The sequence below is a fragment of the Aspergillus versicolor genome, assembly GCF_001890125.1.
Source record: "Aspergillus versicolor CBS 583.65 unplaced genomic scaffold ASPVEscaffold_3, whole genome shotgun sequence".
NCBI classification, from domain to species: domain Eukaryota; kingdom Fungi; phylum Ascomycota; class Eurotiomycetes; order Eurotiales; family Aspergillaceae; genus Aspergillus; species Aspergillus versicolor.
This window is the reverse complement of record NW_024467526.1, coordinates 2,346,584-2,363,899: the sequence shown is the minus strand read 5'-3', so window position 1 is coordinate 2,363,899 and position 17,316 is coordinate 2,346,584. Positions and strand designations below refer to the sequence as shown.

Here is a 17,316-nt window from a genome sequence, read left to right as displayed (position 1 = left end):
TCAAGCCTCCAGGGCCGTTCATTCGAGCTGAGTTCAAGTTCGGTTACGGGAGAACCTACGAGATCTCGACCATGGATCCACGCAAGGTCAGAGACTGATGGTGCCACTGCGCTTACAATGCTTGCGAGCCTTCGATAATGTTGCAGCGGATGGGCGAATCAGAGTTCGGGAGTGCCTTCTTTCAGACTCTCACTCTCTTAACCGGAGCAGAGGAATCCACGGTCCTGTGACTGCTTAAAATAGTATCAGAACTGTGAGGGCGGCATTGCTTAGATCCTCCAGGTTTGATTGTTGAGAAGGGCAATATTTCTTGATGGAACGTTCACATTTGATCGGCAAGGTTACAATGAAGGATTGAGAACAATAAAGCCGACTGCGCAGCGCCTCTGACAAGAGCAAAGCTGGTAGCCGCCAGTCGCTCGCGGACTTGGGATGGTGTTTTCTGACAGCTGACAAACATGGATGTCGAGACACTGCCCCGTCGTCAGGAGAATGTCTCACGCGACGAGTGCTGAATGGCCACAAAGGCTCTTAGTGCGGCACTAGTCGCCGACCGGGCCCATAATTTGGATTCAAAGAGACAAGAAAAAGCAATAAAAAGTGCCCACAGAAAGAGTCTAGTGCGGTCTTGGACTTTTATGCAGCGCACATTATTTCCCAACTGGGGGTCTCAGGCCGGGACCTGGCCACTTAGACTCTAGCTGAGGATCCCGAATCATCCACTAAACGCAGTTGAGGTCTAGGGCTTTTTTCCGCCCTTTGCGTTGTCTCCGTGACTCCAAGACTCTGACACTCGCGCCCATTCTAACGCCGTCCTTTTATCCTTTCGCTCCCGTTTTTCCATCGCACCCTCCTTACGATCGTTTGAATAACTTCTTCACCTGGATATTGCCTCCACGTTGTCCATCGAGGCAGTTGTCGTTCGTTACACGCACACCTCGCTGCACCCCTTGCCTACCCGCCTCCTATCCCCCTCAGGCCGACCATCATTTTAATCCTCCGTTTCCTCGCCACCAGTGTTTAGAGACGAGACTCGATTCATTTTGTCAAACCCCATCATATTTCATCATCTTCCCCGGTCGTTCGATCCTCCCTGATTCGAAATTTCGGTTGCAAACATCTGAGTAACCCGCCATGCGCGTCACAGCTCTCCCGCTCTTCCTTTACTCCCTGTCCCTCGTGGCTGTGGTAGCAGGTCAAAGTGCACAAGTCACAGACACGGAGTTGTCAGATATCACGGACGCTCTGCCCACGCCCACCGAAACATCAGCGACGGAGACGGAGAGTGATTCATCGACCACCGAAACTGAAGACCCTACTTCGACGTCCACAGACGAGGAGCCGACATCGACCCCAGCTCCAACGTCCACAGACGAAGACACTTCCACCACTACGACGGAAGACCCTACGCAGACAACGGATGAGCCAACTTCAACCGGTGATGACAACACAACTACCGACCCAACTACCACTACAACTAGCACGTCCGACGATAGCGAGCCATCGACAACCAAACCTCCTACTGTGAGCACCATCACAACGACACAGACCATTGATGGAACCCCGGTTCCTACTACATTTACTAGCACTGATGCCAGTGAAGCTACCGAGTCTCCTGGCTTGAGCGGATCTTCTTCTGACAATTCTGACTCTGGTCTTGACTCAAACCAGAAAAAGATCATCATTGGTGTTGTCGTAGGTGTCGGTGGTGCTATCTTGATCGGTGCCATCGGTGTTGTTGTCTGGAGAATCCGCGCCCGGAGACGTGCTGCTGGAGAGGACGACGCTACCGATCTTATGAGTGGCACTGCTGTCGGCACTGGTGTCCGTGAAAAGGCCCCCAGCCCTGCGGCTGGTGGCACTCCATTCAGGTCCACGCTTGACCAGTACCACAACCCCGGCCCCGTTAACGCTGCGTCAAACTTCTAAGGTGAGCCGAGATAATCTCGATAGCCCACGGTTATCATCATAAATATCTGATTATTCGGTTCTCATACCACATATCAACGACTTGTATAAAGTCTGTACGATTATGACGCAGTTAATATATGGCGCTTTGGGGCGAGGAATTGCTGGATTCTTTTTTCTTCTCTCCGTTTTGTTTTGCTCGTTTTTTAGCAGTTTCTCCTTCGCTCATAGACCATGTCGTTCCTTCTTAAAACACGCTCCTTTACTGTGGTTTTGTCTAGCATTTGGTTGGTCACCATCTTTGATTCCCCCTCTCAACACATTCACCTTCTAAAAAATTGTGTGAGCTTTGTAATTTCTGTCTCACTTCTTTATTCTCAGTCTGCATTGGCAGGCCATGGCTTGTTGATTCCCAGGCGGAATAGCATATTCACCAATTTGAGTCACTATGTATTTAATCTCAACAGAAGTATACTAGCACTTGTCTGATCAATCGAACCTGATTTCTTTAGTCGTCAAAGATTCTGTACGGTGTAGCTAATAATAAGCACCCAGGAGACCAGGGTCCTAATCATGAAACAAGAAGATGGAAGTTCCCCGCTCCAGGCACGGAAGGATTCTCTACCCCCTGCAAAGCCTTCCATTGAATAGTTCGTCACGCGTGTTCATCCACGCAAGAGCCGTAAGTCATTCATTCAAACCGTCTTCCTGCTCCTACTCGTCGCCGCAAGTTGCAGACCGAGCCCCTCGACAGCGGCTCAAGAACCCCTCATCAAACGCTCCTGGCCAATGATCCAAATCCGTCAACCACTTCACGTTTACTTAAGCCTGAAACACAAACTCGGCAGCGATGACGACGCCTTCGATATTCAAGTTCCTCCTTGCGCACCTATGGATCGCGCCCACGTTCCTTGCGCTGGCATTCGATCCACTGGGCATTGTGTATGATGTCGCAAAGTCAAACTCACATCTGGCCCGGCGCGTATGTACCTAGACGATACCTCCCCCATCTGTGTCTTTCGCTGCACAGCCGTGGGTCTGGATGGTTGCTGATCACAACGCATTGAATTAGGCGGGAACATTGGGTATTGATATACCAGCGGTAAGTTTGTTTACATTATTTGTGATCGCAATCTCCAATTGGAGTCGTGGGCACCACGCTGATATGTCTCGTAGATTACCAAAACTGGAGACTCGGAGAGGCCTTATAGTGTAGACGGAAATTCATTTGTAAGTCCTTGAGTCGGTTAGCTCCTGTCACCTTTATGAAGTACACGGTTGCTACCTGAGAAGGTAGAACTATAACCAGTATACTTACTGAGCGACTTTGATAACAGGCGGATTATGAATCTGCGGCCCAGAGAAGGTATACTATACATTCCACGACCATACCAGATCTAATATAAACTGCTTGGGATCAAGCTAACTGTCTTCTTTCGAAAAGCTGCGATATTCAATTCGATTCTTGCCAAAAGGTGGCATTTCCCTTGATTGAACTGAAGCAAAGAAGGGCGGCTAATAGAATATATGTCTAGGCTGCCAACACGGATAGTTCAGTGTCGTTCTCACTTGAGGATTGTCAGAGTCAGCAAAGTATGTTTCCTCTCACCATAAGAAAATATTTATTAAGCTCAGGATTCTAACTTTTTGGGAGTAGATGATTGTCGAGCTGATCCACCGGCTGTGGAGGATGAAAACGCCTCGATGACTGCTGCCTCAGATGATAGCTCAGATTCAACGGAGTCGTACACGGCGAGTTCAGACACAGATAGCTCGGAGATAAAGAGTTCAGAGACAGGGTCTTCAGTGTCAACGGGTTCAGACACAACGGAGTCTCAGACAGCGGACTCAAACACCGCAGAGTCTGTTGCAACAAGCTCTGGCACAACGGAATCAGATACGGCGACGCCAATCCCAAACGAATCAGAGGCTGGGCCAATTCTGGTATCACAGACTATACTTCCCTACGATTCGGAGTTTGATCTTCTCTGCGATCTTTGATTGATCGATCGCTTTTGACTTTAATTGTGTGATCTCTACCTTGTGGCCTGAGGAATGAGATATATCCTAGTATAGTTTAGCGTGCACGTGGCAGCGCGTCCTCATTCCCCAAAACGCGACTTCCACCGTATAGACTAAGTCCAGCCACATCGTCGCGGTCTGGGTTATCACTCTATTTCTCCTTTAAATACCGTGGCTAGGAAACTCAACTACATGCACGAGACTATTTTCTGAAACGAAGTATTGAATTGTCGTCGTATTCTGGTGATTTTATCGACTTTCGCCGCATCTCATCTGCGAATTACTAGTCGAGTCTCAACGCCGCGACACCTACAACAAGTCAACGAAAGACAAGGCAAATCAACTTAGTATTCTTATTAACCGCCATGTTTGCTGCACTCTCGCCAATGCAGCAACACGCCCCCAATCCCTTTAGCTACCCCTGGACACCTGCTCGTTCATCCCCGCTCTCCCCGCGCAGAGCAACCTCTTCACTCAAAACCACACCACCAACGAACCAACCACAGTTCCAAGCTCCCACGTCAATATTTGCATTTACGCCCTCGCCATCGCCCTCTCACAATAAATCCGAACCTGCAAATATCTTTTCTCGCTCCCGAAGCGCCAATGCCAATGCCGATACTAACGCCACCACCTCACCAACCCCAGCCCCAACATATGCAACTCGCTACGCATCCACAATTTCCAACCCCCTCAATGCCCACTCCACAAAACGCGCCTTCACATCATCAACCTCCCCGCATGCGCGCTCTGTCCGGCGCAACGCGTTCCTCAACCGTGTTAAGCACGACCGCGAAAGTGGACGGTTTGAGGCGCGCGCAGAGCGGTTAGCCTACCTCGAGGATATTGCGGAGCAGAAGGAGTGGGTCGAGGACATGAGGAGAAGAGCGGATGATATCCAGTCTAAGTTTGGGCTGGGGATCGAAGAGACAGAGGGGGAGGGGAGATATTTAGATGGTGGTAGGTTTTTCCCCCCATCTTTTGTTCAGAGTGACGCCACAAAACGGGTACAACTAACAGCATGTTCCAACAGATGAAGCAGAAATCCAAGCTTTAGATGAGTATCTCGAGCAAGAGCGCATCATGGAGATGGAGCTGCTTGAGCGGATGGAAAGTGCTGCACCCCCTCCACGCGGAGACGTGCCGAAGCAAAATGACGCAGCTTCGTCATTCAGCGACGAGGAATACGATGATATTTTTATAGACCTGGTGGACCGCAATACTCCTGATGATATGGATATGTCTAGTTAAGAAGTATTGTATTGTCTGTCTACGTTTTGTTTTGCGGATACTCGGCGCTCAGGGAAGGCTGCATACATGAGGCGTTCAGGGACCACTAGCGGTCGGGTATACGGGTCTGTTCGATACATTCTATTGTTTGAGTACATACTTGCGCTCTATCCATATGGCGATTTTCCAGGCCAATGATTTCTTCCAGAGAGAATAGCGCACGCAAGCATGTGTGAAGTAAATAAGGGTATCAGCATGTATATGTACAAAGATGCCAGGAATCAAATTAACTTGAATATCAGAGTATCATATGATGTGGTATCCCAGGTGGAGTAGAAGCTTCATATGAAGAGAAAGTGTAGAGCTATGACGGATGTTTTGAGATGGGTATGACATTATATAGATAACTTGGGTAGATTATTGCTGCGGGCAGTCAGGAACACCGCCACCCTTGAGATCATCCATCCAAGGATTGGCGACGAGTTCGTCTGGTGGGTTACCGGCAGCTTGCATCTAAACGGTTGTTAGCATCGGTTCTCCGCATTTTGGATAGGTAGGAACATACAGCCTGCATTTTCTCCCACACATACTCGCGACACTTGGGATCTTCATCCGTATATCCCGGTTCTTCAAACTTTTTCACAATCTGCCTCACTAACTCCGCTTGATTCTCGTAGCGCTCCATATCGGGCTGGCTAACTTTCCCCTTGCCCTTATTATCTTGGATCCAAGGACCAAATTTCGTGTCGAGTTCCTTCATCGGCTCGTATAGCATGTCCTTGTTAGACAGTTGCTCCATCATCCCCATGAAGATCTTTGTGATATCGCCGTCATCACCGCCAGATCCGTCGCCACCTGCCTCCATGGCCTTGAGGAGTTGCGCGATGAGATCGTCCGTGTTGTCTTCCGACGCTGCCGCCGTTGCCTTATCACCCGATTCTTGCATCCGGTTGATTGTCCGCTGGATTGCATCATTGAATGACTCGGGCCCCGCTCCGGCTTCACTCGCTGTATCTGTTGTCGTTGTTGTTGCAGCCGCCGCCGCCGCCGCTGCAGCAGCGGCCCCTGTAGATGACGACGGACCCTGTCCCTGTTCCTTCCCCTTCTCGCCCTCCTCCTCCGCCATCACATCCGCTAAAAGCTGTTTGATGAAGTCACCGGGCGCGATCCCGCTATCCTCTAATTGCTTTGTGAAAGCATCTGCGCCCTGGTTAATGGTGTTTTCGAAGCCTTGTTGGTCCGAGGCGCCGGACTGTTGGGCTGCTTTGCCCATCATATTTGCCATGTCCTTCTCAAGTTGGCTCATGAAGTCAAACTCATCGACGTCTTGGGTCCCGGAGGAAGCGGCGGCATTGGGGGTGGGGGGTTGCGGTGCGGGGGTCTCTGCTTGGGCTTTTGGTTTGAAGTCATCGAGAACCTCTGTGAATAATCATATTAGTTATTTGGTTAGATTTGTTGACAGAGAATTGTTGATTATTTAATTGTGTTCTGTCAGGTAACTCACCGTCCAACTCGTCAAAGTCTGATTCATCGTCCGAGTCATCATTGGCCGACTGCTTTGACTGTTGCTGTGTGGACTCGGGTTTCGGCGTTTCTGTAGAGACGGGTGTAGGTACAGTGTCCTGGGTCTTTTCCTCGGTCTGCGGCGTCGTGCTTGTTTGTTGAGGTGTCTGTTCAAGGGGGGTTTGTGAGTCGCCCGCGGTGGCAGGCGATGCAGATGAAGATGCCATGATGCGAGAACGGAAAAGAAACGGCGAAGCTGAACGCGCGAACGACGAATCACAAGCACAGACAAAAGTAAGCCCGACGATAATAATATGCTAGTTAGGGAGAAGAGAGGAATAGCAGGAGTGTGAGGCAGCTTGAGCTTGTTGAGGACGCTGATTGTGTCGAGAGCATTATTTCATGTGAATCGGCTGTGGATTTGGCGGGGAAAACCGACACCGACAGCCGCGGTTGCAAGCAATGACATACCGTAGTCGCCTTCAATTTAAGCATCTTGCCTCGCTCACTTAATTATTGATGAATACTCGACTACGACGACTTACGGGAGTAATGAGGTTTTGGGATATTGACTTAAGGTCTGGAAGAATCTGGGCCATAAACCGAATGCAATGTCATCCTCGATCGCATTGACCGGATTGGCCCTATAATCAAACCGTCTATTCTGGGCCCAGTCAAGCATGGATATGATTTCCTTGGATTGGGACGAATGCCCAGGCTTAATGCGTGCTAGGCAGCGAGAACGGACCATCGATGACATGGGGATGTCGATGATGTCGACTGTCCGACGACTAGTGAAGTACTATTGAGGCTGTCCGCGTGATGGCACATTATTGCTTTTGTTGGCTTTCGCCGGTGTCAGAGAGGAGGCTAGTTTGATCGGAGTTCTCCAAGACGACGAAACAATAATGGAGAAGAGTCTCCCCCAGAGTCAGACGGGTCTCGCCGATCAGCCAGCAGGATTTAGATGCGTCTACTTTGCGTTTTGCTGCATGTTTGCTTGTTCTCGCCAGTTCCACGGAGGGGGCGGGCGCCTCTGTTTACACTTTGTAGGAACCTGGTATAACACCCAAAAGGTGAGAAGTTCTCTGCCACGAGGCAATCGGTGGTCAGTCCTCGTTGAAGGTGACGCGCGAGTGGATTTAGCCGGAGAATGGCCTGAGAAAGGGGAAAAGGAGGAGAATTGGACGGCGATGGGCCTGACGGCCGATGGGTCGTCGTTTCCCGGTATCGCCAGTTACAGAAAACTCTGCAACCAACTGCAAGGCTGACCACTTCTCCGCGGCTTGTCTTCGATCGCCCCCTTCAGAATTCAGATCCGGGAATGGTCCTTTTATTATTCGCAGTTGATGGATGTATCACCTCGCACCCTGAGGGCTTCCTTTGGAGGCCTGGGGTGAGGACTGAGGACAGGGGAAATCGTTCTTCACACGTTCCAAAAGTTCCATTGACTCCATCACACTTGTTGACAGGCACGACCATCAGTCAGTCCATGGTCTCCCCTCGTTGCCCGGATGGGGAAACAAATCGCATCGGCGGCGGTGGCGGACGGGCCACCAGAGGTCACGACTCCCGGCGACTGGCGACCACGAGTTGACCACTGGCGGCGCTTCGCCTCCCTGGGCTTGGGGCGGATCTTCGGCTGGGTCGTGTCTGAGTCTGACTGACCTCGTCGTGGGAGTGGATCTTGGGTGCCGTGCCCGGGAGCAAAAGAAGCGAGGGGACAGGCCTGTCGCAAATTCGCACCTTTTGTTACGAGGTCCCCTCACGCGTAACGAGCCCGTAGTGGTGGGAGGGGGATTGCCAGATCATCTCGTCCACCAGGTTCCAAGAGGAATGAGCTCATAGTCAGAACCCGTCAACAAGAGAGCGAAGAAAATACCAAGACCCGAGAGCCAATATAGAGCCAATACAATTGAGAGCCAGAGAAGAAGAAATCATCGCCCGTCGGGTCCCTTGAATTTCCTTCCAGTCCAGCGGTTAAGAGAAAATCAAGTAGAGCAGATCCCTGGATTTTAATTAAATAGCATTCATGGCGACCCCTCTTGAAAAAAGAAAAGGCGAGTCTGGGAGTCTCCACGAGGACAAGGCGAACCTTTCCTTTTCTTTTCACCCAGACGGTCTCTCTCTCTCTCTTCGCTGCTCTTAAAGCTTTGCGCTTAGGAAATAATTTTACCTCACAACTTCCCGCCTCGTCCACTCCTCTCCCTCTCTCCTCTTCCCTCCCACTCTCCCCTCTGGTTATCACTGCCTCAGCACCAGTTTTCTTTATGTCACCACCACCTCGTCTACTGGTTCTGAGTCTGTCTCTCGCACGTCCCCTTCTCTGCCGCCTGCCGCGCGTTTCTTGCGTCTGAATCATCCAGTTTAACCCCGGCGGGGAAAAATTCCTTTTTTTTTATTCGTTTTTATTGTTGTCGCGCTCGCCCGCCGTCTTGTCTCCGACTTGACCAGCTCAAGGATACCCCTCTTTTCTTCTTTTCATTTATAATAGACACCGGTCACGCCATCAGCCCCCAGTTAGTTCTGGCGATTTCCCAAGTTTCTCGTCGGAAAAAGGGGGGATAAACGGGCAAAACGCAGCCAGAGCTTCAGGAAGAGATATCCCCCCTCATCGTTAGCGTCCAATGGTGTCTATGGTCGAGACCTCCATCTCGAACCACAATGATATGGCCATGGACCAGGTCGCCCCTAAGTCAGAGCCCCTAAACGAGGGCTCGATCAGCTCTGCTGTATCGACCCCCGATCCCGAGGGCGAGGTCTTGACGCAAGACGTCGCCCAAACGCAAAAGCGAAAGGGTGGAAGAAAACCTGTACGTAAGAACCATCTCCATCTGGGCGTTGACATCCCTTTATACGGCTCCCCCTTGGTTTATCTCTTTATCTCGTCGCATTCCTGCTACTTATCTACTCCTGTTCTCATTTGCTGGCCTTATCTCTTTGCGACATTTTTTTTTTATCTTGTTACACCCTGGTCGGTCCGGGGCCCCGCATCACACCTCTTTATCATTTATCATTCCCATTGATCATCCTTATCACCCTCCCCATTTTCTCTCTCTTTGATTTGTTTTGCATAAGCCTCAATTCTTATTCCAACGTCAACCTCCCTATCAATGCTTAAACTGACCTCCCCCAGATCTATGCGACCTCTGAGGAGCGGAAACAACGCAATCGCCAGGCTCAGGCCGCGTTCCGCGAGCGTCGCACAGAGTACATCCGCCAGCTCGAGTCAACAATTAAGCGGAATGAAGAGTCCCTGCAGACCCTGCAGCAGAATCATCGTACCGCTGCCGATGAGTGCTTGATGCTGCGTTACAAGAATTCTCTCCTCGAGCGCATCCTCCTTGAAAAGGGTTCGGCAACCTCACTGCTTCTACTGTTTTTTTTTTTTACATTTGTGCATATGCTAACCTACCTCAGGAATTGATGTCCAGGCAGAGCTGCGCCTGAAGACTGGTGCCCCCAACGGTCCAGGCCCCGGGAAGCCAAGCCCTATAGCTACAAAGGCTCCGTCACTGCAGCAAGCTGCGATCAGCCGGAGCTCGGCGCAGAGGCATCCTATCGGCCTCGCTCCCAAAGAACCTTTCAGTGTCCCTCAGTCGCGAGATGGAGGCTTCGGTATACCGTCACCTCAATTCCAAGCTACGCCTCCATCTCATGTCTCGTCGCCGTCACACACCAAGTCTCCGGGATTCGGCTTTCAGGGAGCAATGTCACCTGTTGGTGTCGATCCTCAAGCCCAGCACACCCGCCCTCAGATGATTTCTCACTCGAGGAACATCAGCCAAACTTCTCCACCCATGAGCGTAGGCCAGCCAGATACGTCCGACCCGAAATCGGCTGTGTCAGCTGGTATGGGCTCTCGGGCTTCGCGCCTCCCTTCGGCATACTATCCTTCACCATTCCAAAAACATTATGACCAATTAGGTACGTTCAGCTGTCCAACAAACGTCCGACGTTGTGGATTTCGAATTAACACTCAACTAGAGCAAGAATATGATGCACAAGCGGACATGATTGACGATGAGCACGAATCATCCGTGGGAACTTCCCCTTTCGTACCTGGGTTTAATCACACCAGCTCAGTCGCGAATGCCCCTCATGCTATGAACGCCCACGGACTAAATCCCTACAACCACCCCTCTAGCGGGGAAGGGGTTAACGGGGCGTACGGCAATACGAACGCCATTTTGGGGAATTATGAACCGATGCTAGATTCCGACCCGTTTGGACTGAGTGCTAGCATGCACTTCCAGACCCCATTCAGCTACGAGCAAAGTAATGCACGTCAATGACCTTCGAACTGTTCCTGTCGGTGATACCTTTCTACTACATAGTTTGTTTCGTTTCTTGCGACTTCCTGCCGATAGAGCAGACATTTCTCTTTTCTTTATCTCATATTTCTTCGTCCATGGCGCAGGTCCACGGCTATAAGACAAAAGTTGAATTTTGGAGCATTAGCCGGCGTTAGGTGGTTGATACCATTTGCTTCTGATTAGTTTCTTTCTTTTTTTTTTTTGAATCCATTGCTTGTTTAGCATAACTATAGGAAAAGGAAAATGGAAAATGGGCGGCGGGTTGTATAGTCGGGTTTCAAGGCACACGAGACGAAGTTATTTATATACTATTATTCTTTGGCTGAGGTCTTGTTCTTGAGGAGCTCGCTGCACAACGCATTCAGACTTTACGGATTCTCAACTCTTCACTCAATGAATTTGCTTTTCTGCAGAGCACCTTATTGTATGTAATGGTTTTTATTTTTCTATGCTCTGACTAATTGTATTCATTAAACATTTGGTGTATAGCTCTTTTCATTCGAAGCGGTAAACAAGATGAGGAAACAGTCAATAAAAAGTCCTGTCTGCAAATGGTGACGTAAAGATGGCAATCTCACCCGCATTACTCCGGACTCTTTTGGTTGATTGTCATGATAGGCAGACAGCGAGTTACGTTCTTCAAGTCATTCTATGATGTTATCTGCAGGTCCGGTGACGCCAATACCCTAAGCCCTAGAAGCTGATGGCCAATCAGCATAGCCGCCTGCCACTTCGCTTAGCAACCATTCGCACCTTACCCGATTCGTGCGGTACAACCACAAACGAGGAACGTCGTCTCCAAACCTCCGTCACCCCTTCCCTCAATAACCACCCATCCCATCCCCGAAAGGAGACGTGAGACATCGACTATCCCGTCGTCGAGGTTCTGCCTGCCTCGTCTCCGTGCCTCGCCCACCGCGTTCCCGGACCGAATTGTCGCGATAACAGCGAGCCTTCCCCCGGAAGGCCCCTCATAAATCCAGGCGTCATGGCGGACGTCCGGTCCAAGGTACGTTGCTGCGATATGCACTTTGTCGAAGGTTCAGCTCGAGGCGTTTTCTATGGTGTGTTTGATATGTGGTTAGCTGGGATGCTCTAGCTCTTTGGAGTTCTTTGCGAGATGGTTTGGCTTGAGAAGCTTCGATTGGCGGGGATTTGGAGCTTCTGCCTGCTTTACTCACATCTTTCTTCCTGTGGAAACGAGGGAATTGAATTCATCAATAATCTGAGAAAATGCTAACAGTTCTTTCCCATCTAGAACCTCTATGAGCTTCTTGGTAATTCTACCTTCCCCTCACGTTACTTCCCCTCGAGTCCGAGTCTATTCGGCTATCGTCGCGTGATACGGATCTCGAGCCCTTCCCTGCATACGTTCTGTCATTGGGGTTTACCAGTTCTAACATAATATCTATTTCGTTTCTGCAGGAAATGATCCCGAGTTAGACCCCAACAGAGAGCCCGAGCCTCCCACAAGGGCGCTGGACAAGCCTGTTGCCCGACTTGGCAAGCGCGATGCTCCCAAGGAAGCCCCTACTCGTCCCGAGGGACAAACCTCCCGTCCTCGTGGCGGACGTGCCACTGGCAACGAGGCCGGTATGTGGCTCTATCTTTGAGTCTTGCTGCGATGGTTTCCGGTTGCATCCGACTAATCTCAATTGCGTTCATTTATAGCTTTCCGTGACCGCAACGCTGGTAGGGGCAACAACCGCGACAAGCCCGTCGAGGAATCTGGCAACCAGGGCAACCGTGGTGGACGTGGTCCCCGTCGCGACCGCCAGTCCCGCACCGGCCAGGCGTAAGTTTTGCTTATGCGACCACAGTTGATTTCTGTTTTTGTACATATAGCTGACCAACCTTGTTATAGTGATACCCGCAAGCAGGTGAACCAGGGCTGGGGTAACCAGGACGGTGAAAAGACCTGGGACGACGAGCGGGCCGCTGATAACATCGCCAAGGCCGATGAGAACGAGCCCCAGACCCCCGCCGAGGAGGAGGAGCCCGTTGACAAGTCCAAGTCTTTCGCCGACTACCTCGCTGAGAAGGCTGCCCGCGAAGACCTGGCCGCCAAGCCCGTCCGTGCTGCCAACGAGGGCTCCAAGTCCGACAAGAAGTGGGCTGGTGCTAAGGAAATCAAGCGCAGCGACGAAGAGGAGGCCTACATCCAGGGCAAGGATGACAAGAGCAACAAGAGCGCCCCCAAGCAGCGCAAGGAAAAGAACTACCTTGATGTCGACATGCGTTTCGTCGAGGCTCCCCGCACTGGTGGCAGCGCTCCCCGCGGCCGTGGCCGTGGTGGTGGCCGTGGTGCCGGTCGCGGAGACCGTGGCTCTGGCCGTGGAGGCCGTGGCAACGGACCTCGCAGCGACCGCCCCGCCCCCGTCACCGTCGACGAGAAGAACTTCCCCAGCCTTGGCGGCAAATAAATGAACTCGTCCATTTTCCCGCAAATGTCCACACGTTTACACGAACTTCGGGAAACTCGGAACACGATCAGAGAATGATGCAGAGCAGTTGTAGGCAGGTTTTCCTTTCAGGAATATCAGCGCGCAAATAAAGTGTGGCAAAGGCGAGACTGAGAAGGATATAACCCATTCCGTTTTTAGGTCTCTTTTTCAAACAAAAATCGGCTCCCCCATGTACTTTGATTTGAATGTCAAAAATAGGAAAGTGAAATTCAAAACACATGAATTAGATATAAGCCGTAGGTCCTGAGTAGATTGCAGAAGCCGGAAGCTGCATCAAACTACATTACGATATGAGTGGTCTGATGTACGAGCTTACCCCAGACAATCACGGAACCCTGCATCCTGTCAATCTGGGGTACAGACGGATTCGGGAGATTCTTGTCCCACTAGTATATTTTTGGTAATGGATATAGAACAGCAGTAACTAAGCCATCCCATGATCTCTTCCGAAGAGTAACCCATCAGCTACTCTAGTCAGTTAACATACACTGCGAGGCAGTATATAGGTACATGTATATATATCAGTGAGTTCAAGTATAGCAAGGCTACACACACACACAGAGTCCGATCCTTACAGGTCCTCCCTAACAGGGTCCTCAGGGGAACCCATATCAGGGTCAGCACCAGCACCAACATCACGCTCATCCAAAAACCTCAAACCTTCCATCGCATTTCCACCGCAAGCCCTCTCCAACGCTAAAAATGCAAAGTGCCCACCAGTCACCGGCCTGGCGTAGAAATTCGGCCCGGGGTATCCACCGTCGTCCTCCGTGTTATGTAGATCGGTGAGAGGCAGGTCCGTCGACGTCTCGTTGACCCATTTTGCGACGGATTCAAGGATCTGCGAGCGGACGGGCTTGGATGCAACAGCGACCGCAAAGAACTCCCAGTCTGTCTTCGTGTACAGATGGCGCGAATCAAGAGGGAGACCGTATTTTTGGCGCACGTTGTGGTACCAGTTGGATTGTTTGGTGTAGATGTGTTGGGGCACGAAGCCAGTTTCCTTTTTTGGTGGGCGAAGTGGGGTTTGATCCTTGTCAGATAGGTGTGGGAAAGGCGATGGATCGAGTGATGTGCCCTCGAGGTGGAAGCACAGCTGGGCGTCCGCGTAAAGGTTGTAGATTGTTGTCCAAGAGCCATACCAGTTGTAGGCGAGTTTGGCATGGGTTTTGTCCCGCGACATACCGAATTCTTCCCATTTTGCAATATAAGTGTCGGAGATGTTCTAGCAAGCTGTTAGCGAGGCATGTCCTTTAAGAGGATGAGGGGGCTCGTACCTTGTAATATTGGACATCCTCTTTGTATCCTCCCACTTCGGCAAGTTTGCTCATAGCATGGATACCGATGATGCCTTTCAGTGCAAGGTTCGTTTGGAGCGCAAGCCAGCCAGCAAAGTCATCTGTGGAGACTGGAAGAGGTGAGATTTGATCATCGTTGTAATGAATGGCGAGGATTGACTTACGCTGGTTCGCAGGTTCGAGTGAGTACTCGACCAAATAGCTGGTCCATTGTGTCCAGAGGTTATAGCTGCGCTGAATCCATTTCTCGGCTTGACTACGACCGGAGGCACCACCTCCCCATTTCCCGTCCTGCCTGTCGATCCCTGAAAGAGTCTGAAACTCATTTAAGGGGAAGTACCCAGCATTCTCCTCCGACAGTACTGTAGCTTCACCTTCTGTGGACCAGATTGATGCCGCAGCCGTATCTTTATCATAGAGCATCGAGTTGACAATGGCTAGTCCCATGATGAGAATGTTGCCGCATTCTTCAACAGGCATATACTCGTCGTTCCCTTCGGGGTGACCCGTGGCGTTGGGGAAATGTGTTCCCAGGTCATGCATGGCATACTTGTTAGGGTACTGTCCGCTTAGCATGTGCTCTATCAATGGCTCCAAAAGATAGGCCAGCCAGCGGGGGTTGGTATATAGGAAGAATGGAAAAGCGGGGAAAATAACGTCGATGGTCTGGAAGTTCCCGTTGGAAGAGATCTCTTTTAGGAATAGGATTGGGTCGTCTGGAGTGCCAGAGAATGTCGTTGCGCCCATAACTTGTCGAGCAGTAAGTGCTACAATATCAACATAATCTTGCGCGCCAGACTCGTAGGCATCATCAGCCAACTGGAGAGAGTAGTTGGCAGCCAAGGACGCTGCATTGGCAAAATCGTTGTAGTGGTAACTCAATAACGACTCGGCACTCTCAAACCAGGACTTCCAAAGAGGGCGCATCATGGTCAGGCCGCGTGAAGAGGCATATTGCACGACCGTGTCCTGAATAAGGGCTAGGGTGAAAGTGACGCTGTCGGCTGTCACGCCCGATTTCCGGGAGGGCACAAAGGACTTGGAGAAGGCGAAAACAGGCTCTCGATCCCCTATTTCCCTAAAGCCATCATCGTTTACATTTGTCAGGGAGCCCCTTACAGCAAAGGTATGCCGCACTGATGGGGCCGCTCCCGACTGATATTGGACGCCCTGGTCTTGTTAGCTCAATGTCGAGGGGTTGCTAGGAGGATACCAACAGCAGGTCCCGTAAAGTGAATGGAGCCCCATTCAGCTCGATCATGAATTTCAGAAAGAAGCAGTTGTGTCTCGCGTTGTAGGCGCCATCTCTGGAGGCTTGGTGAGGCATCAACAGAGGGCCGTTCCGCCTCATACTGCCATGTAATCTGGCTGTCTGGCGCTCCGCTGACCCAACGGCCATTGATATCCATATAAACATTCACCGTCACCTCACCCTCAACGTGGATCGTAACATAGGACGCTGGAATCGACTGCCGCAGAGTCGATGTCGGGGTTACCGGAGACAGGAACGAAACGGTGATGTTGAGCGGAGTAGAAGTGGCTTGGGTGTTGATGCTGTAGGTTAGATTTGTGGTCGACGCATCGTATTTTGCTCCGAGATAGGTAGGGAATTCATATTGCGATCTAGTAGTTGTCAGGCGTCTGAGATTCTGGATAGGGCTCAAGAAGCATACTCCGGAAGAGACTCATGGGGCTTGCCTAGCAGGGGATAGACAGTGCCGGTACTCGGAACCTGGGCCATCAAGGAAAGACCCAGCTCTTCTCCGGTATAGAAGATGGGCCATTTGGACCAAGGGACATCCCGAGCATTTCCCAGCCAGGTGCTCAGGTAGGGGTTTCGGACGATTAGGGGCAGCACAGGCGGAGTTAAACTAGACGCCAGAGCAGCGGTCGCCTCGAGGGCAACTGCCAACAATGCAAACGACGGTCGCATTGCAGCGCGTGAGAACGAGTGGGTGTTACCAATGAAAACAAACAATATGGTAAAGACCAAGGGGGGAATCCGGTTTGGTATAACCAAGCAAGCAGCGTAACCAAGACAGGGATGGTGTTTAGAAGAAGCCTGGCAAGTTGCTTCCCGGCTCCTCGAGCGGTGTTTTATGATGACGCAATCAGACAGGAACCGGAAGATCAACCCCAAACACTGTCAGCATTCGGCGGCGGATCCGTGTCAGGTGGCCCAGGTGGGTGTTTCAACAATTGCAGACTGTCTAGATAGTAAATATGATGATGGTGAAGAAGAAGGGCGATGGAGGAGACGAGAGGTTGAGGCGATGACGAAACGGAAAAGAAATGCGGGGAAGCTAAGGCTCCTCCAGTGCCAGTGTGGTCTGTGGCTGGCCCTGGGAAAGTCTAAGAAAAGGCAAGAGTCGAAAGACAGTCATTTGTTAAGCATGTTATATTTGTTGGAATTTGTTCGGATTTAATGCATTCCTCATGTTGGGAGCTCCATTCTTCATTCTTCGTGCTCGGATGTTGTGCGATCACCAGGTCCTGATAACAGACACGCTACGTGCTGGCAGTGGAGCGCTATGGGTGGGAATATATAGTTGCAAGCCTCGTCAGGTGAGTGTG

The 17,316-nt window shown here is 51.0% G+C and overlaps 6 protein-coding genes across 6 annotated transcripts; 4 read left to right on the top strand and 2 right to left on the bottom strand.

Moving 5' to 3' along the window:
• Nucleotides 1-1,134: 1,134 nt before the first annotated feature.
• midA (putative cell wall protein) lies at nucleotides 1,135-1,929 on the top strand (the record flags this gene model as incomplete). The annotated part of the gene is made up of 1 exon (XM_040814508.1): nucleotides 1,135-1,929. The coding sequence occupies one exon, from the start codon at nucleotides 1,135-1,137 to the stop codon at nucleotides 1,927-1,929; it is 795 nt and encodes a 264-aa protein (XP_040666227.1).
• An 829-nt stretch (nucleotides 1,930-2,758) lies between these two features.
• ASPVEDRAFT_51644 (uncharacterized protein) lies at nucleotides 2,759-5,181 on the top strand (the record flags this gene model as incomplete). The annotated part of the gene is made up of 6 exons (XM_040814507.1): nucleotides 2,759-2,890; nucleotides 3,085-3,138; nucleotides 3,544-3,852; nucleotides 3,990-4,072; nucleotides 4,250-4,890; nucleotides 4,964-5,181. 6 exons carry the CDS (start codon nucleotides 2,759-2,761, stop codon nucleotides 5,179-5,181), a joined length of 1,437 nt encoding a protein of 478 aa, XP_040666226.1.
• A 396-nt stretch (nucleotides 5,182-5,577) lies between these two features.
• On the bottom strand, nucleotides 5,578-6,770 carry pex19 (putative peroxisomal membrane protein receptor Pex19; the record flags this gene model as incomplete). Its single annotated transcript, XM_040805612.1, has 3 exons — nucleotides 5,578-5,673; nucleotides 5,726-6,579; nucleotides 6,665-6,770. Coding segments are annotated over 3 exons (1,056 nt in total), but the record flags the coding sequence as incomplete, so codon positions are not given.
• Nucleotides 6,771-9,290: 2,520 nt separating this feature from the next.
• On the top strand, nucleotides 9,291-10,958 carry ASPVEDRAFT_51642 (uncharacterized protein; the record flags this gene model as incomplete). The annotated part of the gene is made up of 4 exons (XM_040814506.1): nucleotides 9,291-9,476; nucleotides 9,800-10,016; nucleotides 10,084-10,590; nucleotides 10,651-10,958. The coding sequence occupies 4 exons, from the start codon at nucleotides 9,291-9,293 to the stop codon at nucleotides 10,956-10,958; spliced, it is 1,218 nt and encodes a 405-aa protein (XP_040666224.1).
• An 845-nt stretch (nucleotides 10,959-11,803) lies between these two features.
• On the top strand, nucleotides 11,804-13,775 carry stm1 (putative telomere and ribosome associated protein Stm1). Its single transcript, XM_040815560.1, has 5 exons — nucleotides 11,804-11,988; nucleotides 12,238-12,256; nucleotides 12,405-12,572; nucleotides 12,651-12,774; nucleotides 12,844-13,775. The coding sequence occupies exons 1-5, from the start codon at nucleotides 11,968-11,970 to the stop codon at nucleotides 13,400-13,402; spliced, it is 891 nt and encodes a 296-aa protein (XP_040666223.1). The 5' UTR covers nucleotides 11,804-11,967; the 3' UTR covers nucleotides 13,403-13,775.
• Nucleotides 13,776-14,015: 240 nt separating this feature from the next.
• Nucleotides 14,016-16,675, bottom strand: ASPVEDRAFT_127239 (putative glutaminase; the record flags this gene model as incomplete). The annotated part of the gene is made up of 5 exons (XM_040806439.1): nucleotides 14,016-14,669; nucleotides 14,722-14,852; nucleotides 14,907-15,912; nucleotides 15,960-16,365; nucleotides 16,416-16,675. 5 exons carry the CDS (start codon nucleotides 16,673-16,675, stop codon nucleotides 14,016-14,018), a joined length of 2,457 nt encoding a protein of 818 aa, XP_040666222.1.
• Between the last annotated feature and the right edge of the window lie 641 nt (nucleotides 16,676-17,316).